Source organism: Dama dama, chromosome 4, assembly GCF_033118175.1.
Source record: "Dama dama isolate Ldn47 chromosome 4, ASM3311817v1, whole genome shotgun sequence".
NCBI lineage: Eukaryota > Metazoa > Chordata > Mammalia > Artiodactyla > Cervidae > Dama > Dama dama.
In genome coordinates, this window is record NC_083684.1 from 52,985,915 (window position 1) to 53,001,812 (window position 15,898).

Sequence of the window (15,898 nt, forward strand, 5' to 3'; positions counted from 1 at the left end):
TGATCCTTGGCTGGGGGGGTGGGGCAGGGCAGGGAATTGGAACAACAGGTGTCCCTCCCAGAATAGACCATTTTTCTGGGGCCTGGGCAGGGGACAGGGAGAGAGAGGATGGAGGAGGGGTTGCCCATCTCAGAGTCCTTCCTATTTTTCCTCCCAGTGGTTCTGCTGGGTGTGGGGGAGTGAGGAGGGGAGGGGACGTTCTCACTACTGGGCCAGGTCTGCTGATCCTGCACTAGCCCTTCCCCACCCCCTCCGGGCCCTGGGAAATGCTGACACAGCATTCCGGCCCCAGAATAGGACCCTGGTGAGCCAGCTCTGGTTTCCTGGGAGGGAGGAACGAACAGCTGGGGCTGGTAGTGAAGGATGGGGACAGCTGGACATTCGGCCACGGGAGGAGGCCTAGCTTCACCCTAGATGCTTGCCCCAGCTCCAGCCCCTTAGCAGACATCATGGGTTGGGCTCTGCCCTCCTCCCCAGCCCTAATAAGACCATGGCCATGGCCATGAGCCCTTGAGCAGCCACTCTGCATCAGGCGCCATGCCCAGGGCCTCAGCCTCTGGAGGCATCTAATTATATCCTTGCCGCTCTGTCTTCTGAGGTAGGGCCCTATCTTTATCTCCCTGGGAGTTTTGAGGGAAACCGAGGCCTGAGTGGCAGAGTCACTGACCAAGGTCAAGGCCAGGAAGTGTCATCTCTGGATGCCCCTGGGTACAGCCCTCTTGCTTTCACAAGAGGAAGACTGGGCTCCGACTTGCCTGGGTAGCCAGCGTTGGGTTCTAGAGGCCTGGCTTTGGCATCTCTTGGCCCCAGACTGGGTCCATTTTCCTGAGCTTTATTGAGGTTATCAGGTGATTTTCTCAAACTCTCATCCCACCAGTAAGAAATATATTTTATATTGCAACCCAGTACATGCATCTATACACATATATTATAAAAAGTCAACTTTATCGGGTTATAATTGACAGGCAATAAATTGTACTCATTTTAGGTGTTACAGTTGACAAGCTGTACACACCCATGTAACCACTATCATAATCAAGACATAAGACATTTCCTTTACCCCAGAAAGTTCCCTTGGGCTCTTTTCAGTAATCATCCTGCTCATCTGCTTTATGTCACCATAAATTCCATTAGTCACTAACCAGTGTTTCATATAAAGTATATGCTCATTTGTCTTGCTTCTTTTGCATACTGTAATATTTTTGACATTAATCTATGTAGCATGTATTAAGAATTCATTCCTTTTTTGTTGCTAAGTATTCCTTTGTGAATATGCTGCAATTTGTTTATTGGTTCACCTGCTGATGGACATTTGGGTTGCCTCCAGTTCATAGTATTATGCTCGAATTAGGTGAATTCACACATGCCTATTTTTAACTGAAACAAGTTTCATAAAATGTAGGTAGCCCTTAGAACATGAGGGGCATGCTGCTATTTTCTGTTCTTGCTCTACTTTTATTTCACTTTTTAAGCATGATGGCCATGGTCCCCAAATTCCTTTCGTTTCCTTCTGATGGGTGGCAACATCCAGCCCTGCCCAGGCTGGGGTTTCTCAAAGCTTGGCCCAGGTCAGAACCTCCTTGGTTCTGGTTAATGGTCCAGATTCCCCACTGACCCCAGAGCTACTGAATCAGGCTCTTGGTATTGAGGGGGAAAGTAGGGCAGCTAGGAAGTTACCTTTTTAACCAGCCTCCTCCGACTTCATTCTGATGTAGGAGAAAGTTAGAGACTCACTGGCATAGGGATTAGGCTCCCTGTCCCAAGGTTTACATCTTGGTTTCGCCTGTTTCCTAACTTTGGGCAAGTGATTTTTATTTTTCTCTCTGAGCCTCCATTTCCCAGTCTGGAAAATGAGTACAAAAATATGTACCCTAAGAGTTCAAGGGGTAGGTGCGAATATCTCTCTGAGCTCATCTCCCACTTTCTCCCCTACTCTTGAAGACAGCACCACCAAGCTGTCTCCCTTGCTTTTTCTGTTTTTTAAATTAATTATTCATTTATTTGGCTGCACCGGGTCTTAGTTGCAGCTTGTGGGATCTAGCTCCTGGACCAGGGATCAAACCTTGGGCCCCTGGCACTGGAAGCACAGAGTTTTAGCCACTGGACCACCAAGGAAGTCCCTCCCTTGCTTTTTCTGAACACCCTCAGCCCCAGGCCTTTGCACAGGCTGCCTCCTTTTCCTGGAACATTCTTCCTCCAGAGATGATCAGGCCTGATTCTTTCTTGTTATTCAGACAAGGTTCAGCTCAAATATCACCTCCTTGCAGAGGCAGTCACTTCACCCCCCTCACTGATGTCATCTCTACCCCAAGAGCCACTCACTTACATCACCCTGAGTTATTTTTTTCCATAGCACTTACACTGAAATTAAAATTATAAATTGATTCATCTGTTTTTTTTTTTCCTCACTGAGCAGCATGCAGGATCTTAGATTCCCTGACCAGGGATTGAACCCATGCCCCCTGCAGTGGAAGCACAGAGCCTTAACCACTGGACCACCAGGGAAGTCCCTGATTCACCTGTTCATTACATCTCCCATAAGGATGTCAGCTCCGCAGCCAGGGATTTTGCCTGCTTTATTTGCTGTTTTATATCCACACGTAGTCAGTGTCTAGCACAGAGCAGATGCTCAGTGTTTATTAGATGCATGTAAAGCCCTGAGCATGAAGTCTAGCAGACAGTAGGTGCTTGATAAATGCAAACCATACAATCCCTTTGAATAGATAGCATATACCCGGATGTCGGGGTTGGGGGTTATAGAACAGAGTAGTCCTGGGTCCCCTCCTCCCAGGCTGGATAGAAAGAAAGAGGGCTGTCTATGGGGAGTGAAGCCCAAGGTTTGCTGGAAGGACTAGGGGCTGTGTGACTTCCAGCAGGACACCTAACCTCCTTGAACCTATTTCCTTGGCTGTAAAATGGAATAATCACTGCCTTACTTGGTGGTTAAACACCGAAGTCTCCATCAGTATTTTCCCCCCATCAGTTTTGATTGAAACCTCTGTCAGTAAAAGTGTTGAGCATGCCCCTAAGTATATTTATATTAATTATAAATGTAATACAGGCTACTCAACTAACATATCAAGAAGTAGTCTAGTGTTCTAAGAGTGAGGCATATTGGGAATTCCCTAGAAGTCCAGCGCTTTCATTGCCAAGGGCCTGGGTTTGAATGAAAACAACAACAACAACAACAACAAAAAGGCGGTGTGTGGCATATAGAGCTGCAGCATTGGGATCAAATCTCAGCTATGCCATATTCCAGCTGTGTGACCTCAGGCAAGTCACTTCACCTCTCTGGGCCCGTGTTTCCACAGGTTCAAATACTAGGACTTATCTCAGAAGTTTGTTCATTTTACCTACATTTTAAATTTACTTCAAGCTTAGAGAAAAGTTGTGAGGTTAGCTCAAAGGACTCCCATGTAGCCTTCAGTCATTTCCCCCAGATGTTAAGATGCATTCCCTTCCCTTCTCCCTCTCCCTCTCTCCAAATGTCTTTTCTTAAACTGTTTGAGAGTAAGTTGTGGACATGATAACCTTAACTCCTAAATCCTTCAGTGTCTGATTCTTAAAAAACAAGGGGAAGATGATGGCTCAGATGGTAAAGAATCCATCCGCAGTGCTGGAGGCCTGGATTTGATCCTTGGGTTGGGAAGATCCCCTGGAGAAGGGAATGACAACCCACTCCACTATTCTTGCCTGGAGAATCCCATGGACAGAGGAGCCTGGCGGACTACAGTCCATGGGGCCTCAAAGAATCAGATACAACTTAGTGATTAACACTTGGCTGTTGTTGGTGGTCTCTCACAAAACCACAGCACAGTTATCAAAATCAGGAGATTTCATGGGAACTTTGCTGGCGGTCCAGTGGTTAAAACCCCGCGATTTCAATGCAGGTGACATGGGTTCGATCCCTGGTTGGGGAACTAAGATTCCACATGCTGTTCGGCATGGCCCCGAAAAAAATCAGGAGATTTCCTATGGCTGTGATACCATCATCTAATTCACTGGCTGTATTCACCTGTCACCAGCTGTCTCTATACCGTCTTTGCAGCATCTCCCCTTCATCCAGGATCCAGTCCAGGCTCTGGCACTGCATTCAAGAGTCACTAGACAGCACTCCTTAAATGATAACTACTATTAAAACAACACACAAAAGAGAAGTTGAGATCACTGTGCTTAAAACCCATTTAACTCCAGACGCCCATATTTCCCATCCTTTTGGACCCCCACCTGCGAGTCCCTGGAGCCACTTGGCATGGGTGCATGCTAAGTCGCTTCAGTCGTGTCCAACTCTTTGCAACCCCATGGACTGTAGCCCGCCAGGCTCCTCTGCCCATGAGATTGCCCCATGATTCCAGGCAAGAATACTGGAGTAGGTTGTCATGCCCTCCTCCAGGTGATCTTCCGGACCCAGGGATGGAACCCGCTTCTCTTAAGTCTCCTGTCTTGGCAGGCAGGTTCTTTACCGGGGCGCCCCCTGGGAGGCCCGGAGACCGTTGGACTGGAGTTCAAATACCAGTTCCTCCTCTTATCAACCATCTGGGCTTGGACAAGCCATGTCCCCTCATTGAGCCTCTGTTTCCATATTTTAACACTGGGATGACACTGGCTCGGATCTCATGGGGATTTTAGAGGCATGTAGAGCCCTCAACTCGAGCCCCTGCTGGATAGATGGCGAGGGTGGGGGTTACCAGCAGTATCTTTTCTACGAGGGGAAGGGGTAGACCGGGGGGCGGAGTCTTGGGGCGGCGCCTCCCCTGACGCTCGGCCCGCCCCCAGGACGACGAGGTGGTCCTGCAGTGCAGCGCCACGGTGCTCAAGGAGCAGCTCAAGCTCTGCCTGGCCGCCGAGGGCTTCGGCAACCGCCTCTGCTTCCTGGAGCCCACCAGCAACGCCCAGGTCTGTGCGGGACAAAGCAGAGGGTCTGACGGCAGAGAGGCCGGGACCTGAAGAAGGGGGTCTGGGGGGGTCTGGAGAGGGGGTGCTCTCCCCACGAGGGAAAGGGGCGAGGCCTGGGATGGGCGGAGGTCTGAAGAAGGAGGGGCGGGGGGCGGAGGGTCTTCAACCCAAGGCAGAAGGGCCGGGAGGGTCAGGGGGTGCTAGCAGGGGGCTGACTAGGGAGGGGCTGGAGGTTGAGAAGTGGAGGGAGTTTGGGGTCCGAGCCTGAGGTGTACTCGGGATCTGAGGGAGGAGGTGACCTGGGGGGATGGGGTGGGGGCTGGGAGAGGGAGGGGATCTGGAGACAGACGGAGGAGGCGGCCGGGGGCCTGCGGTGCCTGGGGTGGGAGGCTCAGGGGGGCGGTGTGAGGCCGGACTCGCCCTGGTGCATTTGAATCCGTGACCGCCGCTGTCTGAGGGAGGGGCAAGAGCTAGGACTGTCTGCTGGTGATGGCGGGAGGTGGGGGTTCTCTGCGGGGAGGGCCAGGAGGAGGCTCCAGAGTAGGAATGGGCGCAGTGTGTCTTGCTGGGGGAGGGGGAGGGCTGAGGCCTCTTGAGATTAGGTGGGGTGTGGACACTTCTGTGAGGTTCGGGCGGGATAAAGGGGTGTTCAGGAGGAGGAGAATAGAGGTATTTCCTGGGATGTTGGCGCGGATGTGGGGGTGTCTGAAGTGGGCGGCAGAGGGTAGGGCTTCTTGGAGGGTTGGGGTCAGGTCTGGGTCTCTAAGGGGTGTAGGTATTTAGATTAGGGGCAGGGGTGCACCAGCACTTTGGAGCTTTCAGGGCCATGTTCACCTCTCCCTACCCCTACCCACCCCCTCCCCAGAATGTACCCCCCGATCTGGCCATCTGTTGCTTCGTCCTGGAGCAGTCTCTGTCCGTCCGAGCCCTACAGGAGATGCTGGCCAACACCGTGGAGGCCGGTGTGGAGGTGAGGCTCCCCCCAGGTGGGATGGGTGGCAGGGACGGGTGGGAGGACCTGGGGGTCATTTATTGTCCTCTCTTCTTCCTCTCTCTGCCCTGCCCCCCGCAGGCCCTCAATTTGGATAAGTGGGTAGGTCTGGCCTTGGGTGTCATCTGTTCTTGCTACCTCTCCTGACCCCAGGCCTGCCTCTTGGGCCCAAACCCTGCACACAGGGGTTGGGGGTCTCCCCCACCCCGGTTGTCAAGGTCTGTGGAGCCCAGAAAAGGCCAGGCAGGAAGGAAGGAAGGAAGGGGGTGGGGGCTTTTGAGCCCCCTGTTCCCCCACCCACTCCTTCCTCCTCTTTTCCATCCTTTTCTCCAACTCCGCTCCCAGCTCTTCTCTGCATGGGACCTCTCCCCTCATCACCTTCTGCCGCCCCAAGTGTGGGTCCCCTCTGGTCCAGGAGTGGGTCTGCCATGTGATCACGTGGCCCCATCACATGGCCCCCTCAGAGCATGGGCATGTGATGGGCATGTGATGGGGCATGATGTCTTTGAGCACCCGGGTGTACCCCCCCCTCCAAGAGGGGCTGAGTCTCCTTGTGCCTGGGGGTGAGGGGGTGGTGGCAGCACAGGGCAGGTCTCTATGGACGATGCTCCAAGGCAACAACTGGCAGGACAGTACCGGTGCCCAGACGTGTTATGACAGGTGACAGCAGAGGGGACCAAGGTCCATGGAACATGAGATACGGAGGCTTCCCTGAGGGACCCTAGGTATCTGAACCTCTGGAAGAGGGGTTCAGCCCCCTGGGTGACTTTGGGGCCTGGCTAACAAGTTGAAGGAGGCGAGGAGGACAGAGTGGGCTTTGGGGAATATAAAACACTCCTTCCACAGCCTTCTCAGAGACCAGAACCTGCTTCCCCGTGGAAGCAGGGAAGCTGGGGCAGAAAATCTGTTTCTGGTCTGAGCTGAGTTTTCTTCGAATCCAGGCCTGAGCATGGTGTTTTCCGGGGAGCATATTCCCCCCTGGTAGGCCAGATGTTTCGGGGGGGCCTGTTCTCACTCTGTGCCCTCCGTGCCCCCACAGTCGTCCCAGGGTGGGGGACACAGGACACTCCTGTATGGCCATGCCATCCTGCTCCGGCACGCGCACAGCGGCATGGTGAGTGCATCCAGAAGGGGGCGGGGCAGGGCGGGGGCAAGGGGGCAAGGGGGCAAGGGGGCAATGCCCACAGGAAGCTCACTCCCCGCTCCAACCCTAGTACCTGAGCTGCCTCACCACCTCCCGCTCCATGACTGACAAGCTGGCCTTCGATGTGGGACTTCAGGAGGATGCAATAGGTACAGGGGCTGGAGGAAGGAGGTGTGATGGGGACACCGCAGCAGGGAATTGGGGTGCAGAAGGTCTGCAGGAATCTGGGAGTGGGCAGACATGGGGGACTTTGGAGCTGAGAGTCTGGGGGTGTGGATGGACATATTCTGGACAGAGAGGTTTGGGTGGACATGGGGGAACTCTAGGCAGAGAGTCTGAGGGCGAGAATGGGAAATTGAGGCAGGAGTAATAGGAGAGTCTGGGGAGGAGGGTTTGGAAGGCTCCGTGGCTGGGAATGCCTTGAGGAAGAGCACTGTTACCTGGAAAATTCCATGGACAGAGGAGCCTGGTGGGCTACTGTCCAGGGGGTCGCAGAGTCGGACATGACTGAGTGACTGACCACACACGCACACACATCCAGAGAGCCCTCTCCTCCCCCACCCATAGGAGAGGCCTGTTGGTGGACGACGCACCCGGCCTCCAAGCAGAGGTCGGAAGGAGAGAAGGTCCGAGTTGGCGATGACCTCATTCTTGTCAGTGTCTCCTCCGAGCGCTACCTGGTGAGCAGCCCCTCCCCGACCACAGCTCCTACTGCCCCCCGGGGCTGGGGGTTCATGGAATCCACCCCATCTCCTCATCATGGGTTTGCCTGGTCTTTGGCCCCAGTGTCCTGACTCCCAGTTTTCGGTTTCCATCCAATTTCTGGTTTCCATCCAGTTTCTGGTTTCTGATGCCCATTTCCTGACTTGATCTCGGTTTCCTGATCTGTGACCTCTGATTTTCTGTCTGCCCATTTTTTGGCTTCCACCTTGGTTTCTGACTGACTCTGGAACTATTATTCACACCCTATCATCTCTGACCCCCATATCCTGGTGGCCCCCAGCACCTGTCGACAGCCAGTGGGGAGCTCCAGGTTGACGCCTCCTTCATGCAGACACTGTGGAACATGAACCCCATCTGCTCTGGCGGTGAAGAGGGTGAGGAACCCAGGCTTCTAGCCCCTAAGCAGATACCCCCAAAGCAGACCTCCAACATCACTCCTCAGACCCCAAATCTAGATCTCCCAATTATAACCCTTGCTCTTAGATCTCCAACTGACACCAAATCTGAGACTCTAGAGCTCAAATCTCCAAACTGAAAACTCAATGTCAGATTCTAAATTCAGACCCCAAAACTTATATGCCAAACTCAAGTCCTAGAGGTCAGACCCCTAAACTCAGATCCAAAGCTTGAAACATTAAATTTGGAGTTTATCTGTCAGACTCAAAACATCTAAAGACAAGCACAAGCTTATCCCTCAACCCCCAAAACCAGCCCCCACAAATTCAAACTCAGATCTCCAATCTAAGACCCCTAATTCAGACCTCAAACTCAGCCAATCAACCTCAGACCTCCAACTTTAACCTCAAATCTCCAATATCATCTCTTAGTTCAGACTGCCATACTAAGACCCTAAATAAACCATGGCCCCAAAACTTTGACCCCAAATCTCATACCTCAAACCTCAGGGCCCTAAGCCAGACCCAAGCTGAGACTCAAGTCACAGATAACAAAATTCAGGCCTTAATCTCAGACCCTGATACTCAAATCCACCAACTTGTAACTACAAAGCTCCTATCTCCTCAGACTCAGACCCAAAAGTTAAAACTTTCAAACCTCAGACCTCAAACCTCAGATACTAGCCTCAGACTTCCAAAGTAACACTCAAAATTCAGACCCCAACTTCAGATCCAACCACTGTACTTCTAAACCCAGGCCCCAAAGTAAGCCCTGGAACTCTGACCCCAGTGTCAGGGAATATTAAACCCAAATCTTTGATGACGTTCCCTGACCCGACCTCAAAAATCCACACTCAGACCTTTAAAGCCCAGACCTGCAAACCTTCCACCGTCAGCCCCACACACCCAGACCCCCAAAATTAGATCCCCCACCTCAGACCCCAAATCTCATGCCTCTAGCTCAGGCCTCAAACTGAGCCCAAATCTCAGACTACCACTTTGTACCTTCAAACTCAGATGTCCTATTGCAGACCCCCAAACCCAGCCCTCAGCTTCCCACAGGGCAGAAGGAGGGCCCTCAGTTTTGGTTCCAGACCTTTTGGGGGCTCCAGCTCCCCATGACCACGTGCCCTTGCTTCTGTCCAGGCTATGTGACCGGTGGCCACGTCCTCCGCCTCTTTCATGGACACATGGATGAATGTCTGACCATTTCTCCTGCTGACAGTGATGACCAGCGCAGGTCTGGGCTTGGGGACAAGAGGGTCTGGGGTCTTGGGGCTGAGGGGTGGGTGGCAAAGTTTGGCTGGGGGGACTGGACCCTGAACCCTTGACCTTACTATCTTCCATGTACGCAGACTTGTCTACTATGAGGGGGGATCTGTGTGCACCCACGCCCGCTCCCTCTGGAGACTGGAACCGCTGAGAATCAGGTAGGGGTCGGGTTGGGGGAGGCAGGCTGCAGGGGTTGTGAGGGGTTCCTGGGGGGCCTGCGAGGAGAAGAGGGTTTTGAAGGAAGAGCTGAGGAAGAGACTGGAGGGTTCTGAGGGAAAATCTGGGGTCCCTAAGGGAGCAATGAAGGTCCTTAGGGGTCTTGGGGGTGGTGAGGGTTCCTCAGGGAGAGATCGGGGATCCTGACTGAAACTGTGGGGAGTGGAGGGGAGAAAATGACAGAGCTGGGAAACCTGGGTGCACCAAAATTATCTGGGGAAGCTCTGAGAAAGAGGGCCTGAGAGAAGTTTGGGGTTCCTGAGGGAGACCTGGGGGGTCCTAAGAAAGATCTGAGGGCTCCAAGGAAGGCTTGGGGCCCTCTGGAACAGGGCAGAGGGCTTGAGAAGGTTTCAACGAAGACTGTGGTGTCCATTGAGAGAACTGGGGGACCCTCTGACCCCCACCTCGTCCTTACCCTTTGCAGCTGGAGCGGGAGCCACCTGCGCTGGGGCCAGCCGCTCCGCATCCGGCATGTCACCACTGGGCGGTACCTGGCGCTCGTTGAGGACCAGGGCCTCATGGTGGTTGACGCCAGCAAGGCCCACACCAAGGCCACCTCCTTCTGCTTCCGCATCTCCAAGGTCGGTGCAGTCAGGATGCCCGTGCTCACCTGGAGCTCTAAATTCCACTCCAGCCCCACCTCACACTTTGGAATCTCTTGTTGGGGGCGGTTCCCCATAAACTCTCAAGCAGAGGAGTCTGACCTCTGACCCCTGCCCCTGTAGGAGAAACTGGATACTGCCCCCAAGCGGGACGTGGAGGGCATGGGCCCCCCAGAAATCAAGTATGGGGAGTCATTGTGCTTCGTGCAGCACGTGGCCTCAGGCCTGTGGCTCACCTATGCTGCCCCGGACCCCAAGGCCCTGCGACTCGGCGTGCTCAAGAAAAAGGTGGGTGCCTGGAAGGGGGAGGCGTGGGCTGCAGGCTGGGGCAGGAAGGGTGCTGGGGGTGGTCACGCTTGAACCTTCAGTGTTTGAGCATGGGATCGAGAGAAAGACAAAGACTGAGAGAGAAACTGAGATTGACAGACACAGGAAAAAATTATATATATATAATGTATATATATAATATATACATTATATATATATACACACACACACACACACATATATATACAGTGGGAGGGAGGTTCAAGAGGGAGGGGAAATATGTATGCTTATGGCTGATTTTCATTGTTGTACGGCAGAAACTAATGCAACACTGTAAAGCAGTTATCCTCCAATTAAAAATAAATTAAACAAGAATGAAAATAAAGTGGAACATTTTGGAGGATTTTGTCAAATTACACTAAAAGCTAAAAAGATATGTCCTTTGGCATAAGTGATTCTGATGTTAGAGATTTATCTGTAAGGGAATCAATTGGATAATTGTACAAAGATTTGGGTATATTTATCAATGTAAAAGTCCAGTTAAAAAAGAATATATAAATTAAGAGAGAGAGAAATATAGAAAGACATGAAGACAGAAAAATAGAGAAAGACAGACAGAAATATGAAAAGACAGAGATGTAAAGAAAAAGATGGACAGTAACAAACTGAGAACAATATTCAACCAAGTATTGAGTACCCCAGTTGTTCTGGGTGTATGTGTGGAAAAATAGGTGAGCTAGACTGACTTGTTCTCTGCTTTCCCCATCTCAGACACTGACTAAACTGTCTCTAATGAAGTACATAGTTTTACAACCAAACAGTAGGAAAGCTATTAATACTTTTGGTAGAGGAACAGCATGTGCAAAGACCCTGAGGTTGGGATGAAGTTGGTCTGTTGCAATCACAGAAAGGAAATCTAGTTTGGCTGGAGGAGAGTGAGCAAGGGGTGGATTATAGAGATGAGGGCAGAGAGGGCATGAGAACAGATTGTGTAGGGCCTTGTGGGCTGTGGTGAGGGGGGGAGGGGGGGAATCTTGACTTTTACCCTGTATGAGATGGAGCCAGAAGAGAGTTTTGAGCAGGCCTGGGGATGACCTGATTAAGGTTCACAGGGTTCCTTAGCTGCTTGTGGGAACAGACTATGGGAGTGAGCAGAGTTGGAGGAGGGAGATGGGGTGGGAAGGGGCAGGTGGGGGGTGACCGTGGACAGCACAGGGGTTTCTGTGGAATAAGGATAGGGAAAGAGTCTGGTTGTATTTTGAGGGCAGAGCCAACTGGATTTTCTGACAGATTGGATATCAGGGTCAAAGGGACAGGGAATAAGGATGAGGCCATTATTTTTGCCCTTTATGTCCTGAGCAGCTGGAGGGAGGGAAGTGCCATTAAGCGATTCAGGGACAGCCAAGTGTCAGCTCAGGAGAACAGGCCCCAGGGCTGAGAACAGAGACATGCTGAGTGAATAGACTTGCTAAGTGAATAAGTGGGAAGACTAGAGTGACACCTGTTTGTAAAAAAAAAGTGAGGCCTGAATTTGGATACAAGAGCAGAGGATTTAGAGACAGGCCTGGACCAGAGAAGGGAATGTGGGAGTTGTTGGCAAGTGGATGATATTTAAAGTTGCTGGACTGGGTCGGGTCCTGGGGAGGTCAGCTCAAGGGAAAGTCAGCTGCTGTGATGGGCTCACCTCCCAGAAAGGTGTGCAGGCATTCTGTCTGGGACATGTTAGGTTTGGGGTGCACTAGGGCTTCCTGATGGAGGGGGGATGTTAAATAAATAGGAGATACGAATGGAGAGGATCTGGCCTGGACAAGTAGAGACAGAGAGGGAGAGAGTGAAAATCAAAGAGGGACAGAAAGAGAGAAAGAAAGACAGATGCTTGGACTTACTTGGTGGTCCAGTGGTTAGGAATCTACCTGCCGACGCAGGGGACATGAGTTGGATCCCTGGTCTGGGAAGATCCCATGCGCCTTGGGGCAACAAAACCCGTGCACCACAACTACTGAAGCCTGCACTCCTTGACTTTGTTGTCCACAACAAGAGAAGCCACTGCATTGAGAAGCCCATATACCACAATGAAGACCTAGTGCAGCCCAAAATAATAAATAAATAAATAAAATTAAAAAGAGAAAGAGGCAGAGAGAGAGAGATGGACATAGAGACAGAGAGGGAGGCAGGGAGAAAGAGACAGTGTGGGATAGACATGAGAGAGAGAGAGAAACAAAGGTGGACAGACACAAAGAGGACAGACAGAGGGATAGAGAAAGAAGAGAAAGCTAGAGGGGAAAAAAGAGAGCGGGATTGAGGATGAAAGACACAGAGACAGATGGAGAGGGATGGTGGGGGACTGGTAGAGATCTGGTGATAGATGGGGGCACTCAGGGGGCTAGAGTCTGGGTGGAGGTCTGGGGAGCATGGCCCTGAGTGACTGGGTCCCCCTCCTGACTTCTCTGTTCCACCACTGCCAGGCCATTCTGCACCAGGAAGGCCACATGGACGATGCACTGTCACTGACCCGCTGTCAGCATGAGGAGTCTCAGGCTGCCCGCATGATCTACAGTACTGCCGGCCTCTACAACCACTTCATTAAGTGAGCCTCCAGCCTGCCCTGCCGTAGGGGGCCGGGCCACACCTTGACCCCCATGCTTCTGCAGTTCTTACGCCTGACCATTACAGCTCTACCTCTGACATTCACATGTCTAACATAGATAAACTCCTGATCTCTATACACTTGGGGCTTCCTTGGTAGCTCAGCTGGTAAAGAATCTGCCTGCAATGAAGGAGACCCCGGTTCAATTCCTGAGTTGGGAAGATCCCCTGGAAAAGGGATAAGCTACCTACTCCAGTATTCTTGGGCTTCCCTGGTAGCTCAGATGGTAAAGAATCCACCTGCGATGCGAGAGACCTGGGTTTGATCCCTGGGTCGGGAAGATCCCCTGGAGACGGAAATGGCAACCCACTCCAGTATTCTTGCCTGGAGAACTCCATGGACAGAGGAACCTGGTGGGCTACAGTCCATGGGGTGGCAGAGTCAGACACGACTGACAACTATCCACAGCTATACACTTGACCCCTAATCTGTCCTCTACCAGCCATGACTTTGACATCACATCTCTGATCATTACCTAGTTTCACACCCCTGACACCCAGACCCTCGACCCTAGACATCCCTTAGCCGTGACCTATGCTTGCATGACGTGTCCTACACAGACGCTTTGCCCTTGGCGACTGTGTGAGCTCAGGCCGATGCCCCTCTATCCCTGCGCCTCCGTCTCCCCCTCTGTTAAACAGGTGTGTCTGTGGGAGTCCTGCGGGGACTCGGGGTGGGAGGGGGCGGGACTTGCACAGTGTTCCGGGTCCCTTGCTGACCAGTGCGCGGTCCCCGTAGGGGTCTGGACAGCTTCAGCGGAAAGCCGAGGGGCTCGGGGTCCCCGGCGGGCACAGCGCTGCCTCTCGAGGGCGTCATCTTGAGCCTGCAGGACCTCATCGGCTACTTTGAGCCGCCCTCCGAGGAGCTACAGCACGAAGAGAAGCAGAGCAAACTGCGCAGCCTGCGCAACCGCCAGAGCCTCTTCCAGGAGGAGGTGAGGCCGCAGCCCGGGGGGGCGGGGTCTGTGGGCGCTGGGGGCGTGGCCTGTGAGAGGGGCGGAGCCTACCGGGCCTGGAGAAGCGGTGGTCTGAGAGGAGCGAGGCAGGAGGAAGGACCTGTCCGGTGTGAACAGGGCGGGGCAGCAGGGTCATCAGGGACACGCGAGAAGGCGGAGTCTTGAGTGTCCGGACTGAGCGGTGGGCGTGGTTTTGGTGAGGGGCGGGGCGTGTGGTGCAGGGGCGGGGCCTGTGAAAGCGACTTGGGACCGGAGCCTGGAGGCCCGGGGCAGGACTTGTTTCCTTTCGTGCGAGGACGCGGCGCGGTGAGGGTAAGCTCTGAGCCAAGGCCTGAGAAGTCAGAGGCTGAGCTGCCGGCCTCAGGGGGCGGTGTCTGTAGGGGCGGAGCCTCCGGGGTGGGAGGACAGAACCTGAGTGGGGCATGGTAGGGGGCAGGGCCAGAGAGGTTTTCGGGTATCAGGTAGGTGGTGTAAGGAGGGACTTCAGCTTGAGTCAGAGGCTGGGAGTTTGTGTTTTACGAGAGAGACTTGGTGGTCTCCACTCGGCGAGAGGTCTGAGTGGGAGGGGCCGAGAGAGGTGGGAGGCTGGGGCTGGACAGAGGCCCAGGGTCTGATATTTCCACACGGTGCTTGCGGAGCATTTTCATTTAAAGTCTTCCAGCTTGGGCCCCCTTCCTCTTCAGGGGCTCCCATTCTGATGGGGGCGGCAGACTTAGAAATGATAATACTAACAATAACAAAATTTATGGCGTGGGATTAGTATACGCAAAGCGTTTGGAACAGTACCAGCACATAGAAGATGCTATACTGACCATGGTTATTGTTACCGAATTTAGCCCTTACTGTATGTTATGGGTGTTGTATACCTGATATCCTCCCCATAACCCCATGGGGGATTGTAATTCCCCTATTGCAATGGGAATTACAATATGTCACTGAGTCGCAGAGAGATTAAATAACAACCATTTACTGAACAGATGCACCAGAGGGATTATAGTTGTCAACAGAACAAAAATCCATGTCCTTGTGGAGCTGACATGGGGGAGAGGATATATGATCAATAAAATCGGAGGATTATAGGGTATATTATACAATGATAATAAGTGCTAAGGAGAAAAACAAAGCAGGGCAACCATAGAGAGTGCTGGGGTTGTTGCACTTTAAGGTAGAATGGGCAGGGACTTCCCTGGCAGTCCAGTGGTACTCCCAACGCAGGGGATGCAGGTTCGATCCCTGGTCAGGGAACTAGATCCCATTTGCCACAACTTAAGATTCCATTCTTGCAACTAAGACCTGGCACAGCCAAAGAAATAAATATTAAAAATAAATAAAGTAGAATGGTCAGGGAGGATGACCTGAATGAAGATAGGCAGCTACACCTACACCTGAGGGAAGGGAGATAGAACAAGTACAGGGGCCATGAAGTGGGAGTGTGCTTGAGAGTTTCCAGAATAATGAGGAGGCTGAATTGACTGAAGCTGGGTGAGCTAGAGGAAGAGTGGGAGAGGATGAGCCCAGAGAAGCGACAGGACCAGGCCATGGTGAGGACTTTTGCTTTGGGAGTCACAGAAGAGTTAGGTCTTTGAAAGTGACAACTGGCTAGGGCCAGAGCCACTCTGTGTGACTCCAGCTAGTTGTGTTCTCTACCATAAGGCACTGCATCTCTTACCATGAGCCCAGGATGTAGATACAGTAGTTATCATAGCAGTCTTATTGTCTATTACTGTTGGAATGAATCCACAAATGTGGCTTATCCATACGATGGCTATGGATGCCTCTCAGCAATGAAA

The 15,898-nt window shown here is 52.5% G+C and overlaps 1 protein-coding gene across 2 annotated transcripts in view; it reads left to right on the forward strand.

The window, feature by feature from the left end:
* RYR1 (ryanodine receptor 1) overlaps positions 1-15,898 on the forward strand; it is a 125,040-nt gene that overhangs the window by 789 nt on the left and 108,353 nt on the right. For both annotated transcript variants that reach the window (XM_061139217.1, XM_061139216.1), the window contains exons 2-13: positions 4,777-4,896; positions 5,762-5,866; positions 6,927-7,001; positions 7,102-7,180; positions 7,599-7,711; positions 8,035-8,128; positions 9,296-9,389; positions 9,505-9,579; positions 10,062-10,218; positions 10,363-10,527; positions 12,972-13,093; positions 13,892-14,087. In XM_061139217.1, the coding sequence (XP_060995200.1) occupies positions 4,777-4,896; positions 5,762-5,866; positions 6,927-7,001; positions 7,102-7,180; positions 7,599-7,711; positions 8,035-8,128; positions 9,296-9,389; positions 9,505-9,579; positions 10,062-10,218; positions 10,363-10,527; positions 12,972-13,093; positions 13,892-14,087 (1,395 nt within the window). The remainder of the gene's footprint in view (positions 1-4,776; positions 4,897-5,761; positions 5,867-6,926; positions 7,002-7,101; positions 7,181-7,598; positions 7,712-8,034; positions 8,129-9,295; positions 9,390-9,504; positions 9,580-10,061; positions 10,219-10,362; positions 10,528-12,971; positions 13,094-13,891; positions 14,088-15,898) is intronic.